We start from the raw sequence: 27,993 nt of genomic DNA, 5'->3' as shown, positions 1-27,993 counted from the left end.
TATCTCTTTCAAAAGCCGAGGGCTTTTAACAGAAAAAAGAAATAATTTTTGATGAAAACAATCCAAGTGTTCAATACACAAATTTAATTTTCTCTCAAACAGGATAAGGGAGACCCCAGGAATTCTCATACACCATAATACAATGAACAATACTTTGAGAATTATCTTTAAGTGAAGTTTAAATCATCAGAGTAAGAAATACTATACATAATTTATGAAAGCCTACAAATCAAGCTATGAATGGGCACCTACAACTGAAACAAAATATAGTTTGAGAATAGCTAAAAAGCATTTGCTTTCTGCAATCTCTACAAATAAGATAACTTTAGGAGCAGAGATTTCTGCACTGGGCTGTTATAACTAAAAGACCCAAAAACTTTTGACAGCCTTTAGTAAATAGGCTACATAGTGCTGATTCCCTTGGCACATTAATTTTTTTGCTTATTTCCTTTTTCTTTTTCAAATGCAGCTATCTGATTAAATATATTGAGTAAATTTTGAGGTAAATTTTTTTTAACTACACTTTCTGAATGCTCTTTGCTATTTACTTCATCTCTTTCTGAAACCTCTGTTTTAATATCCTCCTCATAATTATATTCTCTTTCATATTCTCTATGATTTTTACTTAATTGACATCTTTGCTCATGTCTACTGAAATCACGTGATCCAGAATAACTACATTTTTTATGTTTTTCGACGGACTTAGAAGAGTGGTCAGAGCCAGCTGGTGAAGTGGAATACCTCATGGAACCTGGCTCCCACTTTCTATAGTGCTCTTTTCTTCCCTCTGCATCTTTTTCACATTTTCTATAACCACAACTTTTTAACTTGTCTTCTGGATTCCTAGAGAAGGAATCTGAGGAATCTCTTCTACTGGAAAAATGTCTTTCATATTTATATGGCTTTTCTGTTTTGCTACTACCTGCCTGAGTTTTATAGCTATTATAAAAGTCTCTTGAATCTTCAGACCTACCTCCAAAATCATCCGGAATTTCAAGTGAAGATGAAGAGAGAGGGCACCTATCTTTCTCTTTTACCTGTTTCTTTTGATATGGTACCCTATCTTGCTTTTCCAGTAGTTTTTCCACTTCTTGTCTTTGGTTAAGAAAAGATGCTGAAGTATTAGCTGGAACTGGGAAGTACTCATCTTTCCTATCCTGATCTATCTGATTTGAGGATGCCTTAGCTGAATGCCTTTTAGAACTTCGAGAAGACTCTGAACGGTTTCTCTTATGTTTCTTATGCCTTTTGTGACCAGAAGAGGAAGAAGATGAAGAAGAAGAAACTGATTCATCACCAGAAGAAACACTTGAAGAGGAAGAAGTTGATTTTCTTCTTTTCTTCTTTAGCCTAAAAAAGTAGTTCATTCATCAGATGTTACATACAAAAATGTTTCTTAATTATCCATAGAGTTTTTAGTTCTATTTTGTTTCCCTTAATGATTTCCTAAAAGCTGTGGCTTAGATAAGCAATTATTATAGTAATCTTAGTTACTGTAAGATCCAATTTTACCATCAAGCACTACTTTTGGGGGAAAAATACTTGTGTAGATAGTTGTCACTCTAAGCAAATCCATTTCTGCTAGACACAGTGACATTTCCAACATTACCTTAAAAAACAAGACCAGCAGAACACATAAAGGAGAAAATTAAAATTTTATATCTGGCTATCTCTAGAACATAGATAATCTCTCCACCTCAGCACTGTTGACATTTTGTTGGGAGTACAGGGTGGTAGTGTGGCATGGAGGGGGGTCCTACAACATTAATGTAGGATGTCTAACAGCACCCCATTCTCTGTTCACTAGATGCCAGTAACATTCCTCCAGTATGACAACCAGGAAAAAACTGCCCCCTGTTGAGACCAACAACTCTATTTCTAAAATACTTCTCCCTAAAATACGATAATTAACATAACATTACAGTAGAACCATGGATCTTGGAACTTAATTCATTCCAGAAGACTGTTCAAAAACCAAATCACTGCCCTGGCCGGTTTGGCTCAGCGGTTAGAGCATTGGAATGCGGTCCAGAGAGACCCGGGTTCGGATCCCGCTAAGGGCGCGTACCTCGGTTGCAGTTTGTCCCCGGCCCTGGTTGGGTCGTGCGGGTGACAACCACTCAATGTGTCCCTTTCACATTGATGTTTCTCTCTCTCTCTTTCTCCCTCCCATTCTATCTGAACAAAAAATGAAAAAATGTCGAGGATAAAAAAAATCAAAAACCAAATCACTTTTTCATTTTATCAGAAATAATGTAAACTGAGTTAATCTGTTCCAGACTACCCAATGATTCTGTTTTAATCTTTCTTATATACAGTACATATCTAATGTACTGTTTAATTTATAAACACTTTAAAAATAAAAAAGACATGAAATGTAAATGAAAATTTAAAAGGAAATAAAAAATTTAATAATAATCAGCAACAAAAGCAAAAACAACAAAATGAAAATATTCGTAGCACAATTTCCTGAGATGTTAACAATGTGAAGTTTAGTAGTACACCGACTCATACTCGTACGTTCTCTCCTTTGTCACCTGAGAGATGCGTGACTGATCATATGGGTATCAGCATGAAGCAGTTGCTAGGTCAAGAACCACACTGTTTGAGATGGGAGATGTTTGGAAACAGGTCTGAAATTCCTTTTTCCTCCCAGATTTCTAGCCTTAGAATTCTACTTTCCTTGATCTCTCACAGAAAAATTTATGGTACTTGTAATTGTTAAGAATAACCGATTATGACTTGAAATACTTTTATATTTTTACTTACTTTGCCTCCATATGGCACCGTGGTTCAACTCAGTAGTTGCTTTAAGTTAAAGAATACTGAATGTTACAGTTTACCTTTTCTCCTCTTTTAAGAGCTTACGCAACTTTTCTGCACTTGTTTCTATTTTCTTTGTTTTCTGCTTTTCTTCTTTTTCAGCTTGTTTTTCTCTTAATTCCAAAGATTTCTTTTAGAACCCAGATATCAAAAAAACCACACATTAAAAATAGCAGAATATGTAAAACCCAGTTTTAAAAAACCACCCCCACCAGAAACCAAATGCCATATATACCCAAATCACCACATATCCAGCATTAAACAAGTATTTTTAACATATAAAAATTAACCATACAGGTGTTTGGCATTAATCATTGGAATAGCCAGAACAGTATTGAGGACCATATTGCAGTTGGTATTCCATGAGAAAAAGGGAAGCCATTGCATTGGTACCCATAACCCAGAGCGCAAGAAAGGGAAAAAATAAATAATTATTATTTTAAAAAATTGAAAAATTTAAACAGGAAACAGATTATATAAATAAAATTCAAATAAATTCCATTAAGGTAATTGAGGGGGGGATCACCATGTTCAAATACAAACCATTTAAAAAATAGCACAGCCCAGTTGGATGCATGATTACATAAGAAATCATTTTCCAGTTTGAGGATGGGGATGAGCAGCACCAGATGTCACAGACACAGCAGCAATGGTCCAATTCAGAAGAAAATGCATGAGAAAACATCATCATCAGTATTACAGGAAAAGACAGTTTAAAACATCTCTCAAAAATATTTTTAGAATTAGCTCAATTATAGTAACATCACTGAATTCTGTAACCACCAGGAAAGTTCACTACAAGGATAGTACTCAAAACCATGTACCAAATTTAGGGAATCAGAATTTTCTCATATGGCTATTTTTACTTTTGAGTACTACAAATAAAAAAGGAGCAATGTCAAACCCAATTAGGAAAAGTTGTATCTAAAAAGAAACTTTTCATAATGCCTTAAATAATCTAGAATAGTTTTCCATAGAAGAAAGTTAACTTTTGGCATTAATTTCAAATATCACTAAATTTCTAAGAGGAAATAAAGAATCACCTGCATATATTTATGAAGCTTCTGCAAAGCATCCTCTGCATCTTTAAATGTCTCATCCAAATCCAAAGCTTTCTTATAGTAACTTTCAGCATTTAAAAATTTTTCTTCTTCTTCTAACCTAAATTTGAGAGGAAGATTTGGCTTTTTTGTAAAAACAAAGTCCTCAAATATACATACAGGTCAGAGGCTTATCTGAGAGAACTTATTAGGAAAAACTGTGTTTAATAAATTATTTTCCAAATTGAACAATACCTAAACCAAGCTTTTTACTACTACTTCTTTGGGAAAGAGACCATGTAAAACCATATTAAAACAAAACCAAACCAAACCAAACTCAGATATAGGGAACAGAATGGTGGTTGCCAGAGGCGGGGGTAGAGGGTGAGTAAAATGGATGAAAGTGGTCAAAAACTGAAAACTTTCAGTTATAAAAATAAATAAGTTGAAAATGTAATGTACAGCATAGTGAGTATAGTTGTATAGTATTGTATATATAAAAGCTGCTAAGAGAAATCTCAATAGTTCTCACCACAATAAAAAAATAATTTGTAATTATGCGTGGCAAAGAATGTTAACCAGACTTATTGTGGTGATCACTTTGCAACATAAACATACAAGGCAGAGCAAAATTAGGTTTACAGTCGTTAGAATAAAAGATAATAAATAATAATACAAGAATAAATTCTGTAGTTCATGTACTCACAACTGTAAACCTACTTTTGCTCTACCCTGTACATTAAACCATTATGTTGTACACCTGAAAGTAATATAATGTTTTATGTCAATTCTATCTCAATTTGAAAACCAAAATAAACTCCAAAGTAAAAACAGGAATCATCTTTGATCAACATTTATGGCTTAGGTAACTAGGTAGGTGGTATTGACACCACTGCATGGCAAAAAGACAACCCATCTAAGTAGGTACCAGCTATCTACCTAGTAAGAAAGTAAAAAGCTGCTCCAATCACTTGGGTCCAAGTAGAAGTTTGTATGAGTTAAAAACAAATACTGCAAAATTTCAAGTTGGAATTCTGGTATGATTATACAAACTGGAATGATCAGACAAATTCATAAAAGAGAAAATTCTATTTTTAAAAATTAACAGCAAAAAGATGATATTAATTATAAACTGGTTTTTAATTATTAAAGCAGGCTGTTTATATAGTACTCATATTTAAAATATTATGTTCCTTCAAAATATATTATAAATTAGACCAGTCTATTAGTCATTAAAGAGTTACAATACAATTACTATGCAAGGTACTACATAAGTTATCTTAGGAGAATAACTTAAGTTATAGGATTTGTTCTTAATGATTTACTTTTCCACTTATTCTGAGTTTGTGCATTTCACTAGGCAGACTAGAGCAATAAACTGAATATAACAGTGAAATCTTATTCATAATTAACAACAGGAGTGCTAAATTCATATTTCTGACATTTTTCTACTAAACCGATAGAATGAATTAGAAATTAAATTCCTCTCTATTAAAATTTCTAGTATATGTCCAGGAAAAGGATATTTACCTAATTCCTTATACCTTTATATCTCTTTGTAATGAGAACAGACATTCAGAACAACAAACTCAAGTCACTAAAATATCTCCAATTAGAACAACAGTAACAAGGAAGAAATTACTACAAAATTTAAAGAAGACTGTACTTTAAAAACCTACTTTTTAAAGTAGGTCTTTTAACCAAAATCAAAACTAAGAGTGTTCTGAATTGAGTTAAAGATGCTACTTCCTTACATTAAGTTCAAGATTTTATAGCAGTTGGCTGAACATTAGATCTGTACTACTGAACAAAATCTGACACTTACTGTCCTCCTCTTTCTACAAGTGTCTGGCAGAGGTATTTTCTTGCATTCCTATGAGTTGGACAGTTTTCCAATGCAAGCTCAAAATCTTCTATTGCTTTGTTCAGACTTCCCTTTGTTGCATATCTAGAAATATAAAACAAAATTAGAAGAATTTATCTTGTGGGCTACTCATAAATCTTCTACATATTCACCTTGTAAATATTCCTTAAAACCTGTGATCCACTTACAATGCTCCACGAGCTACCAAAGCTTCCACATTTTGTTTGTCTATTTCCAGAGCCTTATTGTATTCATTCATGGCATCCACGTGGCGCCCAACCTTAAAATAATCAACTCCAACCTTCACGCTAAAAAGACATTTGGTAAAGCATCACAAACATTTCACAGACTATCCAAACATAATGTTAACACATATAAAATTATAAAGAAAATCTAATTTGGCTAATATTTACTCTTCCATACTCTCTATATACCTAAAAGCATTCTGCCTTTGGAAGTTTTGTAACAAATTTTAGGAATTCCAGACATCAATATACTAATTCTTTTTGAAAAAAAATTATAATGTTGCCTAAAACTTAAGTCTGTTAAGTTTATAGCATAACTCCATTTACAACTACAAGGCTAATGTCAAAAACTCCCTTTAATTCATTTATAAATAAATTTGGTCTTAATGATGACATAAGAATTCTTGTCTTGCCCTAACCTTTCAGGCTAGACAATGCAATTGCTGAAAGACAAAGTCTTCATACCATTTTAAAGCCCAAGATGCAGACTGTTTCTTTCTTAATGCAGAAGCAAAATCGTCTTCAGAGAAATTTTTGCTATTAAAGAAAATAAAAGTCAAACCATATAAATACTTTTTCATAACTATAGTTTACTCTGACAGATAATAAAAACTCAACAGTGAAAAAGTAAATCCCAAGCCAGAAATTTGTATTCCATTTACAAAAAAAAATTCCTGAATTCTCAGGAATAACTATTATTTTAAGAATAATGTGACTTTTCCTTAGCGTATATACAACATTCCTACAAATTTTCTAATTCTTTCTCTATTTGATCACATGTTATACAATCACTGGTAAGAGACTTAGTTCCAGAAGGAGACAGGATCACCTAGTTCATTCAACCTTTGTCATATTGCTGCCATTAGGCTTAGTATACTTGATGCATAGGTCAATGTTCAACCACTGAGCCACACCGGCCGGGCAGGCTTAGTATAGTTGAATATGTCCCTTAGTTATGCAGCTTTTGAGCTCAGTACCATTCACCTTACCCCTTAATAGAGTAACAGTGATTTACTATACCTTTGTAGGCCTCTCATTAAAGATGGTGGGTTAGCTTCATCTATTCCTAGTTTTCCTAGAAGGAATTCAACTACTCCTGGATTAGCAAATCCCAAAGAACTTTGCATGATACTTTCATACGATTCCAAAGAATTGCTATTTAGTTCAACACTCCTCCTTAAAAAAAAAAAATAACATAATTAGTATGTCCCATTTCTGTTTAAGAAATATCATTATCACCTGGACTTTAAATACTCACACCATAATTTTGTTATGGCAATGAAGGTGTGGCAATATCATGATTTGGTTCACCAAGTTTGAAGAAATTTAAGGGTTATAAAAATATAATGAACATACTTTGAAATAAGAGAAATTAAAATTCTACTTTGTTGTCAGAAGTTGGACAAAATTTGCTATTTTTTTTTAGTCAAAAAACTGTTTTGCAATTAACTGTTGTTGAAATAATGTGGATAATTACCTGTAGTACAAAGGAAGCTCTTCAGAACTAATTACACCTAACTTAATACCAGATAGGTGTGGTGGAAGAGATGAGCTATATAGAGATACTGCAAGCTTTTCATGATATCTGTCAATATCCTTGATTCCAGCTTAAAAAAAATAAGAAAACTAAGCTGATTAACAAGGAAATGCAACTTCCCCCCCAAAAAAACCAAACACAAAAAACACTATTCTTATTAAACTACATTTTAAAAACCAAAAATCTGACAATGGTTATTAATTAATATAATAAAATGGATCACCTCGAATGATATCACCAGTTTGGTAATAAGATAAAGGATCCCCATGGTTACTGTGAGAAGGCACATCTCTTAATGGACAAAGAGCCTGCAATGAGAAGTGTTTTTTTGATTCAGTTCAAAAACAAATCTCGTGAAATCTGCAATTAGTTTTAGTAACCAAAGATAAGTATAGATGATAGAACCAAAAGATATTTTTGTTAAAAATGAAATAAAATTTTGTCCAGTAAGTATGAGAATTCCAATGAAAATGAAATGTGAACTCTCCAAAGTTTATGTCTGTTATCAAATCCAGTCTGTGATACCTTCTGCTTTTCTTCCTTTTCATCTGCCTTCATAGACAGCAAATATCAAACCTTTCAAAGTGACACATCATTTCAAATTCAGGACTATTCATCTCAGACAAAGTATCTTATAAGGTACAAATCACATTCAATTACTACAAAGATATAAATAGGCCAACAATTTATTTCTAAGTTATTCACATGCAAGTATTCAATGCCACCAAATATTAAATAAGGACACGTCCAGCTCGAAAAAGCCCCAAATGCCAATCAATCTGATCATACCCACTGATACCTCTTTTCACCCCTGCCAACCAAGGAGACCAAAACACTCCTAAAGCTAGAAATGGAGGAGTAAGTCTATTGCTGCTAGTAATTTTTTAAAAGAAAAAGGTACCTTATTTTTCTTCAGTTAAAATATTTAATTCTCAAAACTGTCAGCAGGGCACACTTAAGCACAACTGGATGCAGACTTAATTCTTACACTGAGATGATTATCAAAACAGAAGCAATCAAATAACTGAAAAGTGATGAACTTACTGTGATTTCCAAGTGGGATATATCTCTCATGATGCCACTGCCTAAACAAATCAACACCATGAAAAACCCAAATTCTCGAATGGAACTAATTCTTCCAATCACTATATCTCCACGCTCAATATCTCGGAAAAATAGCTCTCTGCGATCCATACTAGGTATTTCCATGAATTGCTCTAAAGGTGGCATGACTGCATAAGGATCTGAAAAAATTATTAACAAAATTACTGGCCATAGTTTTGTGCTCTGCTTTAGCTGAAGTATTGTTAAACTAACCACAATCAAAAGGTTTTAAGACTCAACTCACCTTCATTGTCTTCATTAACTTCAGAAGTCGCAGGTACATCTGATTTCCACGAAAGTGCAAAGAGCAGATCTGCTTTTTTGGAAATGAATTTTTGTATTTCAATGTTATCGATTCTCTTCTCTTTTCTAAAATAAGATAAAATAAAATGTATGAAAACTGGTTTATTTGCCAAGCCTTTCAGTACGTCCAAGCTTCTGCTTGCTCATGGCTTTCATCGCCCAAACTAGTTCATCCTGAAGTCCAGCCCGTACATCCTCGGAGCAAAAGTTTTAACCAGAGATTTCCTCACTCGCCAGCCTGAGGGTGAAGGGCAGGGACACTTAAAAAGTGACGCCCGCGGGCCCAGATGCGAAAGCCCAAGGAACTTCCGCTAAAGCACCCGCGCCTCCGCTGGGCAATTACCAGGGAAAGTTCGGCCGCATCCCGCACCGCCCGCCCTCAGGAAGGCGCACCTCCCACCCAGCCCTTCCTAGCGCCCGTCTTCACGTGCTCACGGCCACGCTCCGCTCCTCCTGCACTCATCGCCCGGCTGCGGTACTGCAGCCCCGAGCTGGGTCCCCTCCCCGGTTCGCAGCAGCGCCGCGGACTCATTACCTGCCCGGTGCCGGCTGCTGGGGCGGCGGGCCCCGGGCAGGCTCGGCTGCCGATCCCAGGAGGCTCCGGAAGTGCGGATTGTCCTGCTGCTCGCTACGGAGCAGGGACAGCAAAGACGGCCCGTGGTAATTCAGCGACTGCCGCAGAAGGTCCCGGTCCATGGTTAGAGATTTCAGGACGCCTAGTCCCCGGTTCCGAGCCCACTCGGTAGCAAGGTGGCCCCGGGGGCTGAGCAAGCACCCTGCAAGCCTCCGGAAGCTCACATCGCGGGCGCTCGGTGTTGCCTTCCGGAAGTATTCCCGAGCCGCCCGGGCGTCAGCGCCCAAGCGCGGGTCTCGCGAAATCGAGCGAGACTACGGAGGCCGGAAGGATTGGGCTAAGCAGTTCCTGAGCTAAGGGCTGACTGTGGCTGCGAGGTAGTGACGCGTGTGAGAAGTTTACTTTTTAAAATGTCCGTGGTGTCCTTAGATTGCAACGGCCCGAGCTCTAATCTAGGGTAAATAACAACTCATCCTTCAATTTAGCGAGACGCGTAAGTGCAGCTGCCCCAAACAGGCGAGAACCCCAAACGAGTTACCAAGGTTCTTCCCTCCCAGTGCTCGCTGGAGAAATCGCCACCTCCGTCTCGGGCATAACCACACCAAAACGGCCGGCGTGGGACGCCGCTGATAGGCCAAAGGGCAGAGGAAAGAAGGGACAGGGGCATGTATTAAGACTGGAATTGTGTTCTCCATCCATAGCCCATTCGCTTAGTTATTTTAGCATTAACCTAGAATGGCCTTAATGCCTAGACATACGCATATATGCTTTATTTTTTATTTTATCTAAGTGGCTTCTCAAAATTTAGTGCCCATAACGGTAAGATTTATTTATGGTATTGTGTATACTAAAGTTAATATACAGTACTTACTGGGTAATTCAAGTGATACTCAAAGGTAACTGTGACTTGGGCTTTCCCCCTCTGTTATTGACTGGAGAGCCTAACCAAGTATCTCATATACTCTCATTTAAGAGTTTGAGGAACCAGGCCCAGGGAACTCAGTAAACTGATTAATGTCATCTAGCTGATGAATGGTAGTTAGGATTCTAACTTGATCTTAATAGACTCTTCACAAGCAGAGTTGCTGGAGAGAGTTTACTTATCATATAGAAGGACTAACTTACTCTAACTTTGAGAATAGGTCTTATTTCAATATAGATTTGTCTTATTTCAATAGATTAAGATCTGTACCACTTAACTATGTATAGTTTAGTATAGTTCTCTTGAACAAACATAAATGGTAGCAGTTATTCTGCCCCCCTATCCAGTTACATGTCTTTGGGGAGATCAGGTTGCCTTTCACTGTTTGAGCACCTGGATAAAAGACCCAGCCCAGAATATAGTATATGCTGCCAGACAATTTTGTGAGAAATCCTGGCAAATAGGTGAACAGATTACTGAGACGTGAGAAAATGCAACAAAAAAGAATGTAAATTTAAAAGAATAAATTTCTCCCTGGCTGGGTAGCTCAGTTAGTTAGCACATCATTCCAATATGCTAAGGTTATGTGTTCATTCCTGGTCAGGGCACATACAAAAATCAACCAATGGATGCGTAAATAAGTGGAACAACAATTTGATGTTTCTCTCTCTTCCTTCTTCTTGCTAAAATCAATAAAATAACTTTAAAAAGAGAATAAATTTCAAGCCACTATTGACATATCAGGAAAGTTTAATCAGTGGTACAGACTCATTTGTTTTAGACTCTAAGACTATAGAGAATGACTGTTATTAGGAAAGTGGGTACTGTCATTGAAAAGGAAAGCCGACTACTAACAAGGCACTGAATAGACATTTTGGTTAATAAGATATGTAATTTTAGTTAGAGTTGATCTGTTACTAAGGATCTAATTATCTCTGGAGGGACTGAGAAGCTCAGTCTCTGAAAACCAGATGGTGAACAGTGGCATTTACCTGTCTTGCGAATGCTGCCTTGTGAGGCCATTCTTGAATAGTACCTGCCTTCACCATTATGGGATATGTCTATTTTTCCTAATTCTAACACATTCAACCATCCCCACATACCTTGGCCATCTGAAATTACTGTGGTATGGCCATGAAAATAGGGGAGAGTAGCTGCTTTTAGAGGGTAAGCAGCATTCATCAAGAGTGACATTTATTGAATGCTTGCTGTATACGTAGTTGTGACAGAAAAAATAAATTTCAAGCAGGTGTAATAAAAATTCTGGCTGTTTTTAAATCTGTGGTTAGTACTGGCCTTAAATGGAGATAGTCACAGAAGTTAAGTTCCAGAGGCAACCTTGTTCTTCACATCCCAAATACCACTCCCATATGAGGGGATTAAGCCTTTCACACACTTACAGGTGTATTTGAATTCATTTTCTGCTGGGATAGATACCCTTTCACTTTGAAGAGGATAGAGCACTGGATCTTTGAGGTAAGACCACCACAGGGAGTGAGAAGAGAAAGTGACGGGACTAGTTTTGCTTCTCAGAGAAATCAGTCCTACATATGGGATGTCTCAAGGTGAACATAGAAAGAAAACACCTTTTTCTCACTTCTTGCTATAATTTTTGGCTTACTGATTGACCTTTAAAAAATATTTTATAAATAACTTTTCAGATTAAGCAACATTAATAATTAAGTGAATACTTAATGGGAGGGAAGAGAGGGCAGGACATTGAAGTAGTCAGACTTTGGTGTCTGGATCCTGGGACTATTTTTATTGTGATGTCAAATTCCATTTCTAAATAAACACATGTACATCTTTTAACAAATACGTTCTAGGCCCTAGACATAAAAAGATGAAAAAGCCCACCTAGTTCTTGAGTGGCACAAATATAATAGAGGAGCAGACATAAGAAGAAACAAATATGGCACAGTGGTAAGACTGTTGTTGTACACACCTACTAAGTATTTACTTAGATCCCCCCTTTTTCTTTAATGGGGGATGAGGTATAGTGGGAGTTGATGGGGGTAAGAGAGGAGAGGAAGAAGGAAGTATGTGAATTGCAGGAAGAGGGAGCAATATAATTAAAGAAGTAAAGGTATGAAAAACAAGATGCATTCTGGAGACTGCAAGTGTGAAAGGTGGAAAGGAGTATTTTAGTTATAGACGTATAAGTTACATAAGCTGTCATTTCAGGTAGGTTATAGATTGGTTGGAAGAGACTGCCCTGTCTCCTCTGTGCGAGTACACATACACACACACACACACACACACACACACACACATAAAATGCCTGATTTATTTAGCAAAGAACACAAAAACTTAGCTGAAGCAAGGTAGCCACATAAAGCAGGGCAGAACATATCTCAAAGTAGCTTTTCTTGGATTTCCTAAGTTTCCCAAAATAACATTTACAGCTGTTAGTGACATCAAATGCAAAAGATAAAGTCTATCTGGATCTCAGAAACTTGTATATTACCACTTGAGAAGGACTTACACAAATAATTTATAACTATATAAGAAATATTTGTAGACAGGCTCTTCCTGGTTCTTAACTCGATATACATGATTTCAACAAAGCCTCATCCTCATCTGGGGTAAAGGATGAGATGTGTGTATCAGGAAAGGGCAAATGAACTGATTAAGACCCTAGGGGTATGTTAATAATCCTCCCTTCAATTTTTCTACATTTTTTTAACCTCCCTCTTCTTCTTTTTTTTTTTAAATCCCTGTTTGTTGCTTAAGCTAACTTGAGTAAATTTATGCTTTGGAACCCCAAACATCTTGACTAGTACACCAAGAATCCACCAAACTAATGCCTCTGTTCTTTCTGTTTAAAAAATGAACAAATAGGTATGGTGAGGTGAATAATTTATTCAAAAACTAACTTTAGAATCCACATTATCTTACTATATATCTGGTACTCTTTCTACCATGCCATATGGTTTAGAAGGTCAGTTGAAAGAATGCTCTTTAAGGATGTAGTTATAAATATATGTATGGAACTTATTTTTAAAATATCTATTGTTGGCCTTGGTTGGATAGCTCAGTTGGTTAGAGCATCATCTGGATACGCCAAGGTTGTGAGTTTGATTCCTGGTCAAGGAACATGTAAGGATCAACAATGAATGCATAAATAAATTGATCTCTCTCTCTCTCTCTCTCTGAAATCAATAAAAATATCTATTATTATGTTAACATCTAAAGATATCCTTGAACTTTTTCTCTAAAATGGGTACACTTAATTTCATTCATAAGTACTTGGTGTAAGATGATTAAATTACAGATGTTCTGTGTATAAATTAGTTACCTATGTTCTTTTTAAAGTTCTATTTAGAGTTACCAAGTTTAACCAAGGAATAATGAATACTAAATGGAAAATATGGCTAGATTAGCCAAAAATCTATCTTCATTATTAAAGAAATAATTTAAACTACAAACTCTTCTCATAAGGGTTGGTATATCTTCTTCCAATAGTCTTTGAAGGGATTCCACCACCTTCTCTTCTTATTTTTCATATCAAAGACCAATGCCTCAAGAGAAAAACATGGTCAGTTTAATAATTATCCACTTGAGGGTGCTATAAGATCATGTGGGTATCAAATCTTCTACCGTTTACCAGAAAACCTATTGCCAACTAAACAAGGATTCAAGGATGGGGAATTATATAGAGTCATTTTAAGATAGTTGTGTCTCTAACACCTTCATTTGTTAGTTGGTTGTAAATGTTCTGAGGATATTATTTTAATGTAAATCAGTTCATATTTCATTGTCTAGGATTGATTAGTTCAGTAATTTTTAATTATTTTTTCCGAGAGGAAAGACCACTGTTCAGTTCTAATTGAGGCCAGTTAAGTTCTGAACAGACACAGAGGTGAACACTGCACAACTTCAGTGCAGAGCATGGGTGGGGTTCCTGGTGCACTTACATCACAATCCATGTACAACACAAATGTACATGACACTTTTGGTTTATTTATTTTTATTTTATTTTATTTTATTTTTTTATCCTCACCCAAGGACATTTTATGATATTTTGTTCAGATAGAGTGGGAGGGAGAGAGAGAGAGAAACATCGACGTGTAAGGGACACATCGAATGGTCGCCACCCACACGACCCAATCAGGGCCGAGGACAAACTGCAACCAAGGTACATGCCCTTAGTGGGAACTGAACCTGGGTCTCTCCGTACCGCAGGCCGACGCTCTAACTGCTGAGCCAAACCGGCCAGGGCACATGACACTTTTGGAGATGTACAGTGCTTGACTATATGCAGTGGCCATCTGAATGGCCATTCTCAGCCAGCCATTTTCCCCTTGTTTTTCTTTGTTTACACAAAGGACTTGGAAATAGAAGGAGGATATTTTGGAACAAATCCATTATGATTGTTGAGAAATACAGTTCAAAGATACGTAGTGACTGGCATGGAATAGTCAGTGTGCTTATTTCATGTAATTTGTCATGACTGCTTATAAAGATGCAAACTTACATGCTTCTTAGATTCTCATTTTGTGGCAGTGTTTGAGAATACTGTTGTCAGGGGACATGTCAGGATTATAACCAAGAAAAAGACAGTTTAATTGATAATAAATAGTATATTTTGTTGCTACATTCTGGATTGGTTTGATACCCTTTTTTTTTTTTATCCTCACCCGAGGACATTTTTCCAATTTTTGTTCAGATAGTGTGGAAGGGAGAGAGAGGGGGAGAGAGAGAGAGGGAGAGAGAGAGAGAGAGAGAGAGAGAGAGAGAGAAAGAGAAACATCGTCGTGAAAGGGACACATCAAGTGGCTGCCACCCACATGACCAACTAGGGCCGGGGACAAACTGTAACCGAGGTACGTGCCCTTAGCAGGAACCGAACCCGAGTCTCTCTGGACTGCAGACCGACGCGCTAACCGCTGAGCCAAATCGGCCAGGGCTGATACCCATTTTTTAATGCAGTTTGTACTTTTCTTTGGAAAAGAGTGATTGACCATCTTTTAATTATTAAACAATTACTCCTTTTTATGTTATTGATGGCAGAACCAAAGGAGAATTTCAGAGACTAGAAAAGTATTATTAGTTTAGTATATTGCCCTCCTCCATTGGACAATTAGCATATATGGGTAAAGATTTAACTTTGTTCCTACTCACTTTAGGTATGACATTTGATTATTGGTAGACATAAAGTGGTCAAATTTTCAAATGCAATTGACTTAATGAATGAATTTATTCAGCAAATATTTATTGAGGGTTAGATACTGTTTCAGATGGTAGAAGTAATATAGTAGAAACAAAAATCAAACAAACAAAAAAAACCCACCAAGATTCCTGCCTTCAGGAATCTTATATTCTGGTTGTGTCTGCAGAGAGACAGTACAGAAGATTGGGTGTAGTAGCTTTAAAATAGAATGTTCACAGCAGGTCTCATTGAGAAGATGACATTATAGCAAAAACTTGGAGGAGGTGAAGGAATTAATCATTTAGCCAGTTTGGGAGAAAAGAGTTTCAGGCAGAGGGAACAGTCAGTACAAAGGTCCTAAGGCAGAAAGGTACTTGATGTATTGAGGAACAGCAAGGAAGGCTGTGGCAGAAACAGAGTAAGCACGGAAGTGTGGGGTTTGAAGCATATGGGAGGAACTTGGCTTTTACTCTTAGTGAAATGGGAGTCACTTCAGGATTTTATATGTATTCTCCATATATTACATAATATATACATTTATAAATATACAGATAACTGCTGTTTTTCAAGCAGTTTTCAAAGATTTTTTTAAAACTTTCTTAAAATGAAAACACAATATATAAAACATAACAGAATGATTTTTGTTGAAGCAGTAACAGGAAGATCCTGAGAACCAAATCTATTACACCCCCTCAGCCTATGCACATACTAATAGCTGGAGAAGTACCTTTAAGGAATCTCTCAGACTTGTTAACAGATTACTTTTTGAGACAGGTTTCAATATCATTGATTATGTTCCAGTTTCTTATAATCATATTCTAATCATTTTTCTCTATGTCTATACAGTATTCACTCTGGAATTATATATTTCTCAAACTCTTCAGACACAACGCACGCACTTCTGCTTGTAGCCATTTCCATAGATGGCAATTCTTTTGCATTATGCTTTGATCCTTCCTAATAAATTCATTATAAACCCCTTTATGATGTGGTTTCTACATAGTCTGCCTTATTCTCAACCCTACCCATCAGTCATTGAGATTCAGCTATATATATATAGATTTTTTTTTATATTTTCTAAATACTTCAAGTTTCCCTCTGTTCAGAGTATTTATTTGCTGTTTTCTGATGTCATGTTCCCTCACTTTTATTTTCTTTTTTATCTTCGGGTTTCAGCTTAAAGTTGACCTTTTCTATCTCACAGAACTCCATTTGTTTCCATCATAACAGTTATCATAATTTATTTCCTTATTGATTATCTGTCTTCCCCTCTAAAATATAAGATCCATGAAACAAATGCCCTGTCTTGCTCATGACTCTGTACTCAATAACTAGTTCAGTGCCTAGTACATATTGGGTACTAAATAAATATGTTTGAGTGGATAAATGACAATGTACAATATTAACACATAGATATCACACTTGCTCAGAGTAAGGGATGACACGTATATGTCATATATGTCACATATATGGCGAGCAAGGCTTAATTGACCAGGTTGCATGGAAGGGAACCTGGAGTTTTGGGCAATGGAATCATGTCTTGGCTTGGGAGGTAGTTATGGTAAACAAAACATATAATTTGGAAATTACAGCAACAGACAAAAGGTGGCATTCCAAAAAAGTAGTCCATGTTGTTGGTTCAACTTGGAATAAAAGTGCTTTCCGGACAGTTGCAGGGACCATGGTAACTGGGTGTTGCAAAAGCAGATGAGATGATTTTCTTTTTTAAACTTTAAAGGTATTCTCTTTCCTTGGAACTCAAATATAAGTTAAATTATGTGACAGCGTAAAAAGCAAATGTAATTTTCTCTCTTATTTTTTCTTCTCCCTGGTTTACATTTGTTTTTTGTCTTTTATATTTTGCTAATTGTTGTTGATTTCATTATATCTGGGACAGTCTCTGTGGTGTTCTGTGCATTTAGAACAAGTATCTGCATACTTTGTTACATTAATCAAGATTCTCCAGAGGAAATGGGCTCATATGATTATGGAAGCTGGCAAGTCCAAAATCTGCAGGGTAGGCTGGCAGGTTGTTAACCCAGGAAGAGCTGATGCTCCAAGTCTGAAGGCCATCAGACTGGAAACCCAGGAAGAGCTGATTTTGCAGTTCAAATCTGAAGGCCATCTGCTGGCAGAATTCCCTCTTGCTTCAGAGAGGTTGGTCTATTGTTTTGTTCAGGCCTTCAACTAACTGAACAAGGCCCACCCCCATTGTAGAAGGCATTCTGCTTTACTCAAAATCCACCAATTTAAATGTAAATTTCACCCCAAAATACCCTCTTGGAAACATCCAGAGTAATGTTTGACTACATATCTGGGCACCATGGCCTAGCCAAGGTGACATATAAAATTAACCATCACAATTGTGTTGTACTTTATGCCACATTTTAAAACAATGAAGTTTATTTGGAGTAGTACAACCCATGATGGCAAAGCAGCTGGAAACCATATGATATGAAGAACAGTTGAAAGATGGAATGTTTAGAAATTCTGCGTCATTCAATCCACTGGGTTCCACAGTTGTTCATACCCAGTGTCTTTCTGAGTTGAATCATTGCATCTTACTTATATCAGAGTTGTAATGTGAATTGTAGATATTTCATTGCCTTTTGGTTTGAAATTCCTTTAATTTCAGTTATCAATGGAATTCCTTTTACTTTGCTATCTCCAAGATCTAGAACTTAAGGAGATTTCTTATCTACCATAGTGATTTCTGCAAAATAAATTCCATGTTGAACACTGAGTAAAATAACATCTCCCATTTTGCATGAGTCATTGACTCCAGATGACTTCCCTTTTTGAGCTATAAAATATCTCTCCAAAACCCTAGCAGCTTAGGGCTTTGCTGTTAACCATTTCATGTCCATTTCTGTGGCCGCATTTCAACCCATTCTCCAGTAATAACAAACAAAACAAAACCCCATCATGTCAGGAAAGATTTACTTTGTTTTTGTTTTTGTTGCCAATTTTCTGTGACATTAGACCTTTTGTTAGCTGATGATCCATAATTTATTGTGTTCATTTTCATTGGCATCATGGTGACTAACATAATATGAGAATTGTAATTCATTCATTCACCTGTTTATTGAATATCTATTTGTGCCTGTAGGTGCTGGGAGTTCCATGGTGAACAAGTCATAATAACACCCCCATTGAAAAAAGATAGCATGGATGGTTATTGCTGATGTTTTGTTTTTATCCTGGTAAGTCTTCCTTAATTTTATACCTATGGATTTAGATATGAAGAAAAATGGATTTTTTTATTAGCTTTTATCAGTTCCACAGATAAAAGAATTGGTACCTTTGTTAAAGAATGAAATTCACAATAGTATAGTATAATTTCATAATAATAAATACCATCTCATTGATTATATCCGTATAACTAAAAATCAGCTCTTCTTTCTGGCCAAATTAAGGATACTTCATTTCCTGAACAAAAGAGTCTCTGTAGGACCCTTGGAATTAGCAGCATAGAACTCAATCAATGAAATGTTTATATCATTCACTTGGAAATTTGTGTTATGGAATATTTTGAATTCATGTAATCTTCTTTCCCAGTGTTCATGGAGAGAATTTAATTGTTAGTGTTCTTATGATAGACTCTATTAATAAGATTAAACAAGCCCTGGCTGGTGTTGCTCAGTGGTTAGAGTGTCAGCTGGCGGACTGAAGGGTTGAAGGTTCAATTCCCAGTCAGGAGCACATTAACTAGGTTGCAGGTTGATCCTTGGCCCTGGTGGAGGCTCAAGCAGGAGGCAACAAATTGATGTGTCTCTCTCACAGGATGTTTCTCTCGCTCACTCTCCTGTCTCCCCTTCCACTCTTTCTTTCTTTAAAAAAAATGTTTTTTCCTTTATTAATTTTAGAGGGAGAGAGAGAGAAACATCGATGAGAGAGAACATCAATTGGCCGCCTCCTGCATGTTCCCACTGGAGATTTGACCCACAACCTGGGCATGTGCCCTGAATGGGAATTGAACTGGTGACCTCTTGGTACATGGGTCGATGTTCAGCTACTGAGCCACACTGGCCAGGGATCCCTTGCACTCTATCTAAAAGTCAATGAAAAAAATATCCTCAGGTGAGGATTAAAAAAAAAGATTAAACAAAAATATGTTTTATATAAGAAATACTAAGTAGATTGTTAGCACATTGCTGCTGAAAATCTGGGCAATCTCTGTATTTACTATTTACCTATATGTTTTGCTTTCAAACAGTGATGCCTTTCTTTGTCTCAGAACTCATATGTGAGACTTTCTGGCATGCTTGTCCATTTAGATTGTACACCTATTAAATTTTCCTGAAACTTTATCATAAGTGTTCATTTTAGTTTCTCCTAAGTTCCATTCAAGACCCATGTTCACCTTTTTCTAAGGCTATAACCTTACCATATCCCATCTCAAGTTTTGGAGGAAATCATTAAAATTCTATTAGATCTCCCTCACTTGAGCTTCTGTTTGACCTCTTGTAGTAAAATGTTTCATTTTTCTAAGGTCATTCAGTGTGCAAACCCAGCTCCCTATTTTTTCTTTGACTGAAGGCTCCTATATTTTTAAAATCTGAAATGCTTCAATTTTATTAGAAAAGAAGTTAATTTTTTTGTTGTTGTTCTCCCGGAAATCATTTTTAGATCCCATCTTCCTCTCTCTCAGTAAATTCTCTTTTGTCTTATTTTGTGAATCAATCTTCTAGCCCTCTCTCTCCACATTGCATATCTAAATTATAGTCATTACAGTTGTAATACAATTTGACTCTACACTCTAGTTTACATAATATATGGAAAATGGGGATAAGGTATAACATTATGATTCAGGAATTATTAATTTTTTTCTGGTCTAAATGGTTAAATGGCAATCTCAGTTGAGCATAATTATAGATGGATACTCATTATTTTAGGGGTTTCCATTAATAGTTGCAGTGGAAAAAATCAAAACCCTTGACTTTTACTTGCAGCTGTGACTGATTACCTGGTGTTAGACTAACCCTTCCATAATAAACATCCCCCTCCCCCGTGTCAAAAAACTGGACAAAATATATGAAACAAATATTTTCAAACATTGTACTAGGCAGTACAGGACTGCAGTGTCTGAGAGAAGGTAATTAAGCTAGATATGTCCTACAATTGCCCAGCTTTTTGGCTGGAAGCACTTACTGGTCAATGGTATACAGAGGTGGAACTCAGACAGGACATGGCCACCTCACTGAGCCAAGAAGACAGATATGAGAGTTCAGGGAGGATTAAATAACTGGAATATATGGGGCAGAGGACCAAAGAGGATGAAGCTAATCAGAAAAATAAAGCCATAAATTTGCATAAATGTCCCTTTGAGTAGCTGACTGAATACTAAGCTGTTTATGTATAGGGTGAGACTCTACAAGGACAAAGATCAACCACAGGGAAGTTGTACGCTGAACTACCATCAGAGTTTTACAGGGTTGGGAGATGTTTGAATTTTGACTAAGTAGGGTGTAAAGTCCTGTTGACTCCGGGGGAATTCAATAGGGACTCCCCAAAAGGCTATACTTACAGTTTTAGTCCTAAGAAGGAGGGCTAAAACTAATTTTGGGGTAAAGCCCATTGGAGACTCACCTTAATAAAGTTGAAAAAGAAGCTTCAAAATGATCAAGTTAATCTTCAAGTAAATTAATTTCCTGCCATTACAAATCTCAACTCCTTTTATTAAACACATAAAAATCACTCAAAATTCACTGTCCATTATCCATAAAAAATTACTAGACATGCAAAGAAGCATGAAAATGTGACCCATAGTCAGGTGAAAAATTCATCAATAGAAATAGACCTAGAAATGACAGAGATGATGGGATTAACAGGAAGGACTTTTAAAGCAGCTACTGTAAATAAGTATAAAGATTTAGAGTGGGAATGGAGATATAGGCAAGCAAATAGAGCTTTGACATTTTCTATATAGATTTCTCCCTTGGAATGAATTCTGGAGCAAGTTTTGGGAGAGGAGAATGATGGTAAATACCTTCTTCTCCTCTTTTTCTAGTGGGTTTACTCTCTGTGAATCACCCTTTCTCTCTGGAACCTTGGTAGATTTCCTGAGGTTCACCACACCATAGCAACTGGGGAGGAACGGAGCAAAGAATGTGGAGGGCTGATATGGCATAGCAAGTGCCTGCTGACTTCCCTAAGGATCTTTGTCCAACAGGTGTATAAAAAAATCAGTGAACATTTATTTATCTGTGTCCACAGAACAAAAGGGTCCAGAGAGAAAGAAAGATTCAGCAGACTTGTAGGAGTTTATCAGTCTCCTAGTGGGGTAGAAAGACAACTAAGATGGGGGAATCAGAAGAGGATGCTGTCATATCTCAGTAGATTATCAATACAGTGAGGAAACGTGATCTCCAAGGATACCAGCTTCCAAAAATGAGACCATTTAAAATCCAAAGGGAACAATCCTTCTATGCAGATGTCATAGTGTCATTATTTAAGTCTCCCAGCTCAGTAACAACCAGGGAGGAGGAAGAAGACAAAGGGAAAGCAATCTTAACTAGTACAGGGTTTTCATTTTGGTACATCTCAGTTTGTTTCTAGTTAAGCTAAAAGAAAATGAGTTTCTGTTCCCCAATTGCTTTTCTAAGCATCTAGCTCTAGATTTGTTACTGGATAGTTTTGGAGATGTGCTCATTTCTGTAAAGGAATAAACATGAAGCCAGACTACAAATCTATGAGAAGCTAATGTACTTTGTGTAGGTAAGCAATTTAAAAACTAATATGTAGGTACATAATTGAGAGGAAAGCTAAAAAAGCACAATAGCTAAAAATAAGTATTTTTCTGTATCATTTTAGAGAAGATGTGATGATTAAGTACTTGTATTCTTCATTTTGCTTTATCAGCAAATACACAGCTGCAATAAAAAAAAAAAAAAAAAATCCCAACAACCTCTATTTACCCTATGTGAGCTGAGATAACTGAATCCTGTGTCTGCCCTAAGCAACAGATTTATACTCAGCCTTAATGGTCCCTTGCCACTCACATGGTAAAATTCACTCTTACCTCATCACACTATATTTTTTTGTGAGACAAAGACTTTCATTCCTTCAAGATTTTCTTTTAAAATACCATCTAGTTTTAGGTCACTTGAACTTTGTTAGTTCTCAGTTCCTAAAACAATCTGGGCCTTTCCAGCTTTAAACTCCTGTGACAGCATGTTACTTTGGGTTTCAAAGTCATTTATGTTGGGAAAGAATACTTCCCTTTCAGAGAAAAATATCCCAAAATCTTATTTTTTCATTAACATCAAATTGAGTCACTAATTCATCCTCCTATGCCAATAGTTTGGGAAGAAAATTAAACTAACAACTAAAACAGAAATTGCTTCTCCTTTTTAGGAGTTAGCAACCTGAAGAGAACACTTACATTGTGTTTAGTGCTTGTAGCTCTATAAAGCTAATATAAATTTTAAGAGCACAAGTCAAACTATTGTATAGTGGGAAGTATTATTTATATATATATATATACACACACACACACATACACATATACATATATATATATCAGTGTATCTATATATCTGTATATCTGTGTATCTTTATATGTGTCATGGCCTTTTGACATAAAAATTTGAAATTTTAAAAAATGGTTGAAATTGTTGTCATATTTTTTTAATGTTACTTGGTTAATCCAAACTGGCCGATTCATAAATTCCTGAATATCATGATAATTAGAGCTGAGAAATGAATTGTAATAGGTGCATTTGTTGATTAAAAGGTACGATAAGGCTTAGCTGGTGTGGCTCAATGGTTGAGTGTTGATCCATGAACCAAGAGGTCGCCGATTCGATTCCTGGTCAGGGCACATGCCCAGGTTGTAGGCCTGATCCCCAGTGGGGGGCATGCAGGAGGCACCCAATCAATGTTCTCTCTCATCGATGTTTCTCTCTCTCTCTCCCTCTCCCTTTCTCTCTCTCTAAAATGAATAATAAATAAATAAAGGTACAATAAGGTATGGTTTTCACTTAATGAGAGTGTAGTTTAATAGAAGTGAGCTTTCAACAGTATGCAGTATAAGAAGCCATGACATTTCAGAGGATAGGATTACTGAGGACTATTAGATGAAGAAAGAGGCAGCATGTGCAGAATGCTGGCTATGACTGTAATCTGGGCTTTAGTCCTTGGTACATCACATTCTAATTTTGTGACCTTGGCTAAATATACTGAGACAAGGTTCTCAAAATAAAGATAGTTACTTACCTAACCACTCCACAGAATCACTGGGAAGATGTCTCATACCCTCTACTTTTCCCCATTAAATTACCTCTTTTTTCTTCATTTGCTTCTGACGTATTTTCTAGAATCCATTCTCAGCCATCCTATCTTTTCAATTCTATAAAGGCTCCCAAAGAAACTGCCTGCATGTACCAAAGGCCCCTTAATTCTTACATGTCTGAACACTGAATTGATAATCAGCTTTATTAAACAGAATATGTTTAAGATGATGGTAGAGTTTCCAGTTGTAATTTTCACATGCATAACTTTAATTACCTGTATATTTAAATTAGGAAACTAAAAAATCATTTGGTCATTTTTTAATAAAAATAAATAGCACTCTAGTATCAGCCTATGGGAAAAATTAGAAGAGAAGGAATGGAAAGTGTAAGCAAAGTTTATGAGGACCTGGGCTCTGGAAATAATAGTGGGCATAGCTAGCAGGGCCAGACTAAAGGGGTATGTATCTAAGACAGGTTAGGCACATTTCCTTACCCCACCTTGCTCCCTGTGTTTTGGAACATAGAAGCATTGGGAGAATCTGATCTTTAGAGGTTTGCTAAAATTTCCTTATGAAACCATTTGGCCTTGTGTTTTTTATGGACTTGTGTTTTGGTAAACTATCTCTGTTTCTTCTATAGAAATTAGTTTGTTCAATTCAACTTTCATATTTGCTAAGGTCAATTTTCAGAATGTATATATTTCATCTAGATTCTATATTTTGTTTGTACAGTATTGTGCCTGGCAATCTCTTATTATCATTATTATTATTATTATTTTTAACTTCTTATTTTCCATGGATGTTCTTATTTTTTATTTTGTATATTTGTGCTTCTTTTTTGCTTGAAATGAGTTTACAACTCATTATTTTTGCCATTATTTTAATATTTTCCTCTTTTGGTATTAATTTTTAACTGCTCCCAATTTAAATGTTATATTACTCATGAAGAACTGATATCTTTGTGATTTTAAATAAATCCTGTTCAAGACCATGGAATTAATATTTCTATTAATTCAAATAGATACTTGTTTATTCTCATTCTCTAATATTTTTTTAACTATTTAAAGCTATGATTTCTTCCCTGATCTTTGCTTTAAGTATATCTCATTGATCTTGACATATATTGTTTTATTACCATTATTTTTATAAATCTGAAATTTCAGTTCCACTTTGAGTTGTTTAATAGAGTTATTTAACTTTAGAAAGGCCTATTTATGTTTTCATTTTGTTATTAATTTATATATTTTAATATGAGAGATCAATCTTATTATCATTTCTACTTTATAAAGCTCATTGAGATCTTTCTTGGGACTATAATATAGGGTGTCCCCCAAAAAAGTATACAAAGCTTTGAATAATCATAAAGCCATTGTTCATTAAAATACATTCATTTTCAAAATGTCATAGAATCTACAGACATGCTGTATACATTTCTTGGGGACACCCTGTATATGGTTTATCTTCATGAATGTTTATGTGCTATTAGAACGAAGATACATTTTCTATTTTTGCATGCAAAGTCTGTAATATATTTATAAATTTATTTTATTGGTTATATAGTTTAGTGCCTCTATATCTTTACTTTTTTATATACTTGACTTGTCTTGGACTAACAGTGGTATATTAAAATTGCCTATTATTGTATGATTCTGGTTGTTTCTCCTGGCATTTCTTGTAGTTTCTGCTTTATAAAGTGATTGCTATGAAATTTGGTGTGTGAATATTCAACACTGTTATATTTCCATTGTGATTCGTTTTTCTGCCTAATAACATGTCACTTATTATCTTTTTTAATGCTTCAGGTACTGAATTCTGACTTGTCAGACATTAAGATTACAGGTCCTTCTTTTTGTTTTCATTTTTTGGTATACTTTTGCCCATTTCTTTCTATTTAAACTTGCTGAATTACTTTGTTTTAGAGGTTACTCATATACAACATAGAGTTGGGTTTTGCTCTGTAAGCTAAAGAAACCTTTTCCTTTTAATATATGAGTTAAGCCTGGCGGGTGCAGCTCAGTGGTTGAGCATCAACACTGCACCAAGAGGTCGCCAGTTGGATTCCCAGTCAGGGCACATACCCAGGTTGTGGGCCCAATCCCCAGTAGGGGCATGCAGGAGGCAGCCAGTCAGTGTTCTCTCTCATTGATTTTTTTCTCTCCCTCTCCCTTCCTCTCTCTCTAAAGTCAATAAAGAAAAATATATATGTATATGAGTTAAGTCCATTTGAATTAATATCATTATAGTTTTGGTCTCTGTCATCTACATTTGTATCATGCTTCTGTCTTTTTTTCAATAGTTTTTTGTATTTAGCAAGATTTGCATTTTTGGTTCTAATGATTTCCTTTATACCAATTCTATCAATTTTCTTTTTTTATCCTCACCCGAGGACATTTTTCCATTTTTTTGTTCAGATAGAGTGGGAGGGGGAGAGAGAGAGAAACATCGACGTGAAAGGGACACATCAAGTGGCCGCCACCCGCATGACCCAACCAGGGCCAGGGACAAACTGCAACTGAGGCACGTGCCCTTAGCAGGAACCAAACCCGGGTCTCTCTGGACCACAGACTGATGCTCTAACTGCTGAGCCAAACTGGCCAGGGCTAATTCTACCAATTTTTAAAAAATATATTGCCTTTAGTACCACTTTTTTTATTTAAGCTTCTGTTTAGTTCATGGGTTTCAGATATTTTGATTCTCACCTAATGCCTGTGTTGGTAGGTACATAGAGAACTTGTAATTTAGTCTTAATTTTTGATGTAATTTTGTCTCTTTTTTTTAGTTTCTCTCATTGTTTGGTTAACTGTGTCTTCATATCTTGCTTATTCATTTCTAGACTGAGTTTAAAATTTTATTATGTGTACAATTTATTTTTTAATTGTATTTAATGTATGTTGAAGTGTTAGTTTTTTCTGCTTTGTGTTTGATGTCTTTCTGTCTTTCCATGCAGCTGACACTTTTGATTTCCCTTTATTTTTTGATGAGAAAATTTGAGGTACAGAGAAGTTTAATGATGAGTTTAGGTTCACACTACTAATTAATAAGAGAATGGAGATTGCCTCAGGTCTTTTGATTTCTGACATGGGATCTTCCTGAGCTACACTAAATTTGAAAGTCCTGTCTTACAATGAATAACAGAAGCAAGGCTACTGAGAGACTGAATATACAAATGGGCAAAGGCCAGATCATATATATGAATAGAACTATGACCCATCATCTGCCATAACCTGTCCAGGAAACTACCCTGTTATCTACAATAAGCAGCTCAGGAAGCCAACTTGTTATAAAGCAGACTTGTAGGAAGTCAGACTGCTATTTCTCATAACAGTCAAAGAAACTAGACTATAAACAATCTGTCCCAAATGGCCAGGACTTGTTTAATAACTAACAACTTCCCAAATTTTTTTCTCTGCTTCCAATTTAGGACTAACCAGAGAAAGCCAGATAAGAACCCCTAACCAATCACGTAGCATGCACCACTTCTAGTTAGCCAGCCTATAGCTTTCCCATGCCAATAGCCTCTATTCAAGGCATACATGAAGCCGTCCCTTTTTGCTGCTCACAACTTTCCTACCCTTCTGCCTGCTCTGAGTCTCTGCCAAAATGCAAGTGATAGTAGCTGACTCCTTTCTCTAGCAAACTCTGAATATATGGACTTTGCTTGTTTTAATTTGTTTGGTCTTCATTTATTTTTCCCACTCCTATTACTAATAATCAGGTATTTTCTTCAACACAACTAAAATATGACTCTTTACAGATAGGACAACCTCCCCCTTAACTGTGGACTCGTCTTCATTTCTCATTCTTCTCCTAGCGCATTGAACAGCCAACAGAGGTCTGCTCCTTGTTCCCTAATGTCATTTTTAGGGTCTTTATCTGCCACTGTCCTCCCACTTCTCATATGAAGTTCATATAATCCATTTATGCTACCTTATTCCTGCTTCCAACATTGGTTACTTTCTTTCATGACTCATCCCTGTCTTCATCATGTTTCATGCTTATATTCTCTGACTCTGTGAGTTGTACAATAAGGAATCCACTATTCACATGTGGCTGTTAAGTACTTGAAATGTAGCAACAAAATTGAGATGTGCTGTAAGTATAAAATACAAACTAAATTTTGAAGATGACAAAAGATAAAAAGAATGTAAAATTCTTGATTTTTATATTAATTGCAAATTAAAATTTTGGGTTAAACA

General features: G+C 35.9%; 1 protein-coding gene across 1 annotated transcript; it reads right to left on the bottom strand.

The window, feature by feature from the left end:
• Positions 1-4: 4 nt before the first annotated feature.
• TTC14 (tetratricopeptide repeat domain 14) lies at positions 5-9,768 on the bottom strand. Its single transcript, XM_036243463.1, has 12 exons — positions 9,452-9,768; positions 8,858-8,982; positions 8,554-8,753; positions 7,733-7,817; positions 7,450-7,579; positions 6,993-7,148; positions 6,438-6,509; positions 5,916-6,035; positions 5,689-5,811; positions 3,867-3,984; positions 2,844-2,953; positions 5-1,350 (listed from the first exon to the last, which is right to left on the bottom strand). The coding sequence occupies exons 1-12, from the start codon at positions 9,610-9,612 to the stop codon at positions 429-431; spliced, it is 2,322 nt and encodes a 773-aa protein (XP_036099356.1). The 5' UTR covers positions 9,613-9,768; the 3' UTR covers positions 5-428.
• Between the last annotated feature and the right edge of the window lie 18,225 nt (positions 9,769-27,993).

Source organism: Molossus molossus, unplaced genomic scaffold, assembly GCF_014108415.1.
Source record: "Molossus molossus isolate mMolMol1 unplaced genomic scaffold, mMolMol1.p scaffold_m16_p_5, whole genome shotgun sequence".
Taxonomy (NCBI): domain Eukaryota; kingdom Metazoa; phylum Chordata; class Mammalia; order Chiroptera; family Molossidae; genus Molossus; species Molossus molossus.
This window is presented reverse-complemented; position numbering and strand designations above follow the sequence as displayed.